Here is an 8,209-nt window from a genome sequence, read left to right as displayed (position 1 = left end):
TCACCTGTCGACCAGCCAAGCAGCTTCACTGCGTCGTCGCTTGCAGTCCCCATCCCCTGTGCGTTACACTTCCCCAAACCGCCAGAGTTTCGCTGACGTCGTCAGGGGTGGTCGTTCCCCTAGTCCGCGCCGGAGAAACTAACGGCAGCGACCTCCGGGGGGAAGGTTGCCCAGTGTCGCGACGCCAAAAATACCCCCACGCTACCCAAGAGGACGATACGACGACGACGAATACTACCGCCGACGACGTTGCCCGTGCCGATATTAGCATTCTCATCGATGGACATCACGTTACAGCACTTGTTGATACTGGCGCAGACTTCTCAATCATGCGGCAGGAGCTGGCCGACCGCATTCGGAAAGTGAAGACGCCGTGGACCGGGCCACACATAAGAAGTGCCGGTGGCCAGGTAATAACACCAACAGGAACATGTACCGCTCGAATTCACATCGGTGATTCCAGCTTCGTTGCCACTTTCGTCATTATCCCCGACTGCTGCAGAGACCTCATCTTAGGGATGGATTTTCTGCGAGATCACGGTGCCGTCATAAACATTCCGGGCCGTATGGTGACGTTCTCTGCAAGCCCCTATGCCGACACCACTCATGACGGGCAACATGAGCGTCTGCGACTAGCCGACGATGTGACCATTCAACCGCGCTCCTGCCGCCTTGTATCTGTCTCGTGCCGGAAGCCCTACCATGGGGATGTGATCGCAGAGCAAATTGTTGCACTATTGCTAACCCACGGCATTTCGATTGCTAGAGGCCTACTCGACATGACTCATGGGCAAGCGGAAGTCCTTCTGACGAACTTCAGCGACGAACGCCGTCACATTCAAAAGGGCACCGCAATTGCCTACTGCGACGAAGTCATTCAAGTAAACGATTGTTTGGCTTTACAACGTCAAGACACGACCGTTCCGGCCTCGACACATTTGTCTTTCGACGTCAGCTCCACCCTGTCGCCTTCTGAGAGACAGCGCCTCTTGGAGCTGATACACCAGTTCGAAGATTGCTTTTCGACTACGTCAAAAGTGAAAAAAACACCGCTGACCAAGCACCGTATAATCATGGATGATACCACGAGACCGATTCGACAAAACCCCTACCGTGTAGCTCCAAAGGAACGTGAAGAGATTCAAAAGCAAGTGACCAAGATGCTCGAGGATGACGTGATCCAGCCTTCGAACAGTCCCTGGGCTTCACCCGTGGTCTTGGTCAAAAAGAAAGACGGCAGCTTGCGCTTCTGCATCGATTACCGCAAATTAAACCAAGTCACGAAGAAAGACGTCTGCCCGCTGCCACGCATTGACGATTCGCTGAACAGGCTGCGGCATGCACGTTATTTTTCATCAATGGACCTACGAAGCGGGTATTGGCAGATAGAGGTCGATGAGAGAGATCGTGAGAAAACGGCCTTCGTGACCCCCGACGGTCTTTACGAATTTAAGGTACTTCCTTTCGGTCTGTGCTCAGCGCCAGCCACTTTTCAGCGTTTAATGGACACCGTACTATCAGGCCTGAAGTGGCAAACTTGCTTGGTCTATTTAGACGACGTCATAGTGTTCTCGGCTACATTCGAGGAGCACCTAAGCCGGTTACTCACTGTTCTTCAAGCCATACGCTCAGCTGGCCTGACGTTAAAGCCCGAGAAATGTCATTTTGGCTTCAGTGAACTGTGCTTCCTCGGCCACGTCGTCAGTCACGAGGGTGTAGGACCGGACCCAGAAAAAATAGACGCTGTGGCAAAGTTCCCCACACCACCCGACAAGAAGGCAGTGAGGCGCTTCCTGGGGCTGTGCGCCTATTACCGGCGGTTCATTGCGAACTTCTCTCGTATTGCTGCCCCGTTAACACGCCTTACACGAGACGATGTTCCCTTTCTGTGGGGTGAAAATGAGCAAATAGCATTTGACGAACTACGCCAGCGCCTGCAAACGCCTCCAGTTCTTGCGCACTTTGACCTGGAAGCCCCTACAGAACTTCACACCGATGCGAGCAATGTTGGTCTGGGGGCCGTACTGGTGCAGTGGCAAGACGGCTTCGAAAAAGTAATCGCTTACGCCAGTCGAACACTCTCTCGTACGGAGGAAAACTACTCGACTACCGAGAAGGAATGCCTCGCCGTGGTGTGGCCGGTTACCAAATTTCGCCCATATTTGTACGGCCGTTCATTCAAGGTTGTCAGCGATCATCATTCTCTTTGTTGGTTGACTAACTTGAAAGATCCATCTGGCCGTTTGGCGCGCTGGAGTCTTAGACTTCAGGAGTTCGACATGACCATAATTTACAAATCAGGGAAAAGGCACACCGACGCCGACTGCCTTTCGCGGTCACCCGTAGAGCCCGCAGGTACCGATGACGCGGACGTTGACGCTGCATTTTTGGGAGTCGTCGACGCCGTCACCATTTCACAGGAGCAGCGCCACGACCCAGAGCTGCTCCCACTCATTAATTTCTTGGAAGGCCGAAGTACAGACGTCCCGCGACTCTATGCCAGGGGACTGCCGTCGTTTTGTCTGCGAAATGATGTTCTCTATAAAAAGAACTTTTCTGACAGCGGCAGCACGTACCTGCTTGTCGTACCGATATCACTTCGCAAAGAAATACTAACAGCATGCCACAATGAAGCCACCTCAGGTCATCTAGGCTACACGAGAACACTGTCCCGACTCCGACGCAAGTACTATTGGCCAAAGCTACCCGCTGCTGTGAAACATCATGTACAAACATGCGCCGACTGCCAAAGACGCAAAGCACCTCCCGGCAAGCCTGCAGGTCTCTTACATCCAGTCGAGGTACCAGGACAGCCTTTCACCCAAGTTGGAATGGATTTCCTGGGCCCATTTCCAACTTCTACAGCCGGCAACAAATGGATCATTGTCGCAACCGATTACCTGACGCGCTACGCGGAGACTAAAGCTACGCAGCGGGGCACAGCAGCCGAAGCGGCTCATTTTTTCATCGAGAACGTCGTCCTTCGGCACGGTGCCCCAAAAGTAGTCATCACAGACAGGGGAACTGCCTTCACTGCAGAACTTCTTGACTCGGTTCTCACACTAAGTGGTACAAACCACCGGAAAACAACCGCATATCATCCCCAGACCAACGGACTGACCGAGCGGCTTAATAAGACCCTCGCAGACATGCTATGCATGTACGTCGACGTGGAACACAAGAACTGGGATCAGATTTGCCTTACGTAACTTTCGCATACAATACCGCTCGACAAGAAACTACTCGAATGACGCCCTTCAGCTTGGTCCACGGTCGCGAAGCCACGACGACGTTGGATGCCATGCTGCCTCACGAGTGTGACGACATACCTACCGACGTTGTCGAATTTACTCAGCGCGCCGAAGAAGCTAGACAGCTTGCCCGCGTACGTATCTGCTATCAGCAAGGCCAAGATGCAAAACGGTACGATCTTCGACACAGGTCCGTTATCTACACTCCCGGCGATAAAGTATGGGTTTGGATACCCATACGCCGTCGTGGACTTTCTGAAAAACTGCTAAGACGGTACTTTGGGCCATACAGAGTGATTCGACGCCTGAGCGACGTGACCTACGAGGTCGTTCCTGACAGTGACAATAGCTCCAGTCGCCGCAAGCACTTACCCGAAGTGGTGCATGTGGTGCGGATGAAGCCGTATCTGTCGAACTAAGTTTCGTTTGTTCTTTTCTGTTTTTTGTGCTTTTCTTTTGCGTGTCTTACTCTGTGCCATTTGTACGCCGCCCTCATATGCTTAAGTTACGCATCGGGACGATGCTTCCTTCGGAGGGAAGCAAATGCCGCGCCTGTACTCTGATGAAGAGGAGGAATATGCGAGCAGGCACGCGCGTTTCTATCAAGGCGCGGTGAAGAAGAAGAAGTCGCGGCAGCGCGCTGTATTAAAAAAGGCGACCTCCTGCTATTCCTCTTGATCAGGGCTGTGCGACCTCTGTTTCTGACGTTGCGACAATATATTGGTGGTGCCCACAGGTACCAGACGGGGTGGTTCCCTAGTTACGGGACCCATATGTTCCCAGCAGCTCCTGGCCCCTGCCCGTCAGTGCGAGCTGAATCGGTAGGGCGGGGCTGGATAACAAGGTCTCCCATCGCTCAAGGGGTTGGGGATTGGGGGTGTTGGCGAGAAGGGGAGGAGGGGGGTCTTGAGTTCTGTGCACTCGGCCAAGATGTGCGGCAGGGTGCCCTTTTCCCTTTTGCAAAAAGGACAGAGCGTATCATGTTCCGCGGGGTACATGCGGTTCATCAGTACGGGATGCGCAAGTGATCCCGCCTGCGCTCGACGCAGGATGGTCTGTTGTTGCCTGGTGAGTTTGGGGTGCGGTTCTGGCAGTTTGCACCTTTCCTCTCGGTACACCCGGGTAATGTCCCGAAAGCTGGTAACCGGGTGCGGTAGCTCTTCCGGCTCGTGCTCTGCCCGGATTGACATTTCTCGGGCATGGTAGTCGGCGATGGTGTTGCCTGCTACTTGCGAGTGAGCCGGGACCCACACGAGCTCTATGGCTCTTCCCGGAGGCTTGCACTTGGATAGAATGGCTCGGGCCACGGAGGAGATTACCCCCCTGCGGAAGCTTCCGTAGGCTGTCTTTGAGTCGGTGACCACGGTGTCCACGCTCGGCTGTGTGAGTGCGAGGGCCACGGCCGCTTCTTCGGCAACTGCGGGGTCTGTTGTCTTCAGGGACGCGCTGGCGATCAGCCTGTCTTTTGAGGTAACCACCACCGCTGCTCGGTCACTGTGTTTTCGGAGCGAGGCGTCCGCGTAGAGGACCCTGGGGTTCTCTTCCAGCTTCCGGGCCATGACTTTAGCCCGCGCGGTGCGCCTCTCGTCGTCCTTGCCTGGCCTCATGTTCCGAGGAAGAGGTTTTGTGTGAATGGTCGTCTTCCAGTCTTCAGGAAGGGCCGCCTTGGGGAGTACTGGCTCGATCTGCCATCCTATCTTGCGTAGGACGGCTCGTCCGTGTTCCGTGTGACTGAGCCGGATTCTCTGATTAGAGAGTTGGGCTTCGATGAGCTCCTCCACCGTGTTGTGGGCGCCCATGTCTAGCAGTCTTTGCGTGGACGAGTATATGGGCATGCCCAGTGCTTGCTTCGTTGCCTTACGAAGCATCGTGTTTAGAGTGTCCCTATTCGCCTTCGTCAGCTGGAGATACGGGGCGGAGTAGGTAACCCGCGACACAACGAACGCGCGTACCAAGCGCATGGCATCGTCCTCTTTAAGGCCTCGGTTTCTGTTAGACACCCTCCGAAGCATACTGAGTACTTGTTCGGTTGCAGTTTTGATCTTTGGGACGGCGGCGTGTGCCTTCCCGTCGCTTTGAAGCAATAGGCCGAGAATCCTAATCTGCTGTGTTGGCTTGATGGCCGTTCCGTCGATGGTGATGATCACGTTCGGCGGCAGCTCCTTTGGTTTTCCGGGTTGGATCATGAGCAGCTCCGATTTCTGGGGAGCGCAGCTCAGTCCGCACGCCTTGGCGTATTCGTGCACGGTTGTTGCCGCCCGCTGCAAGGCTTCCTCCATCCACGCATCGGACCCGGCTCGGGCCGTCCATACCGTAATGTCGTCGGCGTAGAACGCGTGGTCCACGCCTTCGATTTGCTTGAGTAGATCGGGCAGGGTCAGGAGGGCCAGGTTGAAGAGCAGGGGCGACAAGACCGATCCCTGAGGGGTGCCCCTATCGCCGAGCTCGACAGGGTCCGACTTCTCCTCACCTATCCTGATGGTAGCCGTTCGGTTCGACAAGAAATCTTTAATGTAGCCGAATGTCTTTTGGCCACACCTGGTCTTGTTCAGATTTTGCAACACGCTCGCGTGGGACACGTTGTCAAACGCTCCGTTCAGATCTAGGGCAAGTATCCCGCGCGGCGCGTGCCTCGTTGCCTGCTTGACGACCAGTTCGTGGAGTTGGATCATCACGTCTTGGGTGCTGAGATGTTGCCTGAAGCCGTACATCGTTTCCGGCATCTGATTCGTTTCTTCGAGTTGCTTCTGCAGCCGGCGAAGGACCATGCGCTCCCTCACCTTCCCCACGCAGGACGTGAGGGAGATTGGCCGCATGTTGTCTATCGTGAGGGCCTTGCCGGTCTTTGGAATGAAGCGGACCTCTGCGTCCTTCCATTCCTTCGGCAACCGCGAGTTCTCCCAGGCTTCGTTGATGTGCTCTAGGAGGCCGCGGGCCGCTGCACCGCTCATGTTACCGAGTAGTTTGTAAGTTATGGCGTCCCTGCCGGGTGCACTTCTCTTGTTACTTTCATCTAGCGCTGTCCACAGTTCCGCCATGGTAAACGGCCGGTCCAGCTCTTCGTTGTCGGGTCCTTCGTACCTATCGGGCATCGGGTACTGGCCCTTCTCTGTCTTTAGGTACTTCGCCTTCCGGTCTTCCAGGAGCCTGCGGCCGTCTCCCTTGTACGTGTTCAATACTTTGGTAAGGTTGCGATTGGTCACAGTTTTGCTACTCAGCGGGTCGATCAGATGCCTCAAGAGACACCACGTCTTCCACGTCGAGAGCTTGCCCTGCAGGCCATCGCAGGTCTTCAGCCAATTTTCCCTGCATAGTTTGGCCGCGTGCTCGGCGATCCGTTTGTTCAAGACTGCTATGCGCTTGGCCAGCTTTCTATTGTGTCTCTGACGTTTCCATCGCTGCGTCAGTGAGTGCCGGGCCGCCCACATGTGGGTCAGTCGGGAGTCCACGTACGGTGTCTGCAACGTCGTTGCGATTTCTTGGGTAAATTTTTGGAGGGCCTTCATCTGGTCCCGCGCCCATTCGGTGTAGGTCTGCTTTCTTTCAGCTTGTCCCAATTCTTCCTCGGACGCCTCTTCTTGTTCTTGGGTAAACTTTCTCATCTTGTCCCAATCCGTGATCCGCGCCCTCCCCAGCACAGCCCGATATCGGGAGCCTCGAATCGTGATGCTGATCACGCTGTGGTCAGACCCCAGGTCCACTTCTTCGGATCTCCAGGAGACGTCTAGTGTGCCCGATAACCACGACAGGTCTGGCGTAGTGTCCCTCGCGGCACTGTTGCCTCTTCTCGTGGTTACGTCCGGCTCGTTCAGGAGGGCCATCTCGTGATCCTCCATTGCTTTGGTCAACGCTTTTCCTCTCTTGGACTGGAACTTATAGCCCCACGTTGTGTGAGGGGCGTTAAAGTCGCCGAGGATTAGGAGCGGCCTGGTCCCCGCCAACCCTTTCGCGTGGCTAACGATGCGGTCAAATTCGTACTGCCGTTGTGACGGCCGTAGTGTCGCGCGTCAATACACTGTTGTTTCCTGATGTTCACGCGAGCCAATTGGCGTGCTCCCTCGGCACGTTGCACGAAACGCTCAGTGTCTTCATCAAGATTGTCAGAAGTGTCACATGGTAACATGGCTTCTAACATCGTCTGCACTTCACGACCGTAAACAAGAGCAAAAGGCGTGAAGCGTGTGGTCTCTTGCGTAGTGGTGTTGTACGCAAACGTGACGTATGGTAGTACTTCGTCCCGCGTCTTATGCTGCACGTCTATGTACATCGACAGCATGTCGGTTATTGTTTTGTTAAGCCTTTCAGTCAAGCCATTTGTTTGAGGGTGATAGGCAGTCGTCTTTCGTTGCGTGGTGTAACTCAGCTGAAAAACTTCATGCAGCCTTGCCGTAAACGCCGCTCCTCGATCCGTGATGACACAGGATGGGGCGCAATGACGTAGTACGATGTTCTGTACGAAAACTGTGCAACCTCAGAAGCTGTGCCTTTAGGAAGAGTCTTTGTTTCAGCATAGCGGGTTAAATAGTCCGTGGCGATAATTATCCACTTGTTTCCAGAAGTAGACAATGGAAACGGGCCCAGGAGGTCCATGCCGACTTGATCGAAGGGCCCTCGAGGCGGTTCAATAGGATTCAGAAATCCCGCAGGCTTCACATTCGGCGACTTTCGGCGTTGGCATTCACGGCAGGCTTGGACGTATCGTTTAACACAAGTGGCGAGTTTCGGCCAGTAGTACGATTTTAGTACCCTGGCAAGGGTTCGAGTGAAACCCAAGTGGCCAGAAGCAGGCTCGTCGTGGCATGCGAACAGGATTTCATCACGGAAGCTCTGCGGGTACGAGCAAAAGGTTGTTGCTAGCAGCAGAATTCTTCTTGTATAGGATGCCCTGCCGTAAACAAAACGACGACAAACCACGAGCAATTTGCGGGGGCAGAGTGACGTTGCGGCCTTGTAGATGT

The 8,209-nt window shown here is 54.7% G+C and overlaps 1 protein-coding gene across 1 annotated transcript; it reads right to left on the bottom strand.

Moving 5' to 3' along the window:
* Positions 1–770: 770 nt before the first annotated feature.
* On the bottom strand, positions 771–7,087 carry LOC119431976 (uncharacterized). The gene is made up of 2 exons (XM_049658127.1): positions 5,599–7,087; positions 771–814 (listed from the first exon to the last, which is right to left on the bottom strand). Exons 1-2 carry the CDS (start codon positions 7,085–7,087, stop codon positions 771–773), a joined length of 1,533 nt encoding a protein of 510 aa, XP_049514084.1.
* Between the last annotated feature and the right edge of the window lie 1,122 nt (positions 7,088–8,209).

This window comes from Dermacentor silvarum, chromosome 10, assembly GCF_013339745.2.
Source record: "Dermacentor silvarum isolate Dsil-2018 chromosome 10, BIME_Dsil_1.4, whole genome shotgun sequence".
Lineage (NCBI taxonomy): Eukaryota > Metazoa > Arthropoda > Arachnida > Ixodida > Ixodidae > Dermacentor > Dermacentor silvarum.
This window is presented reverse-complemented; position numbering and strand designations above follow the sequence as displayed.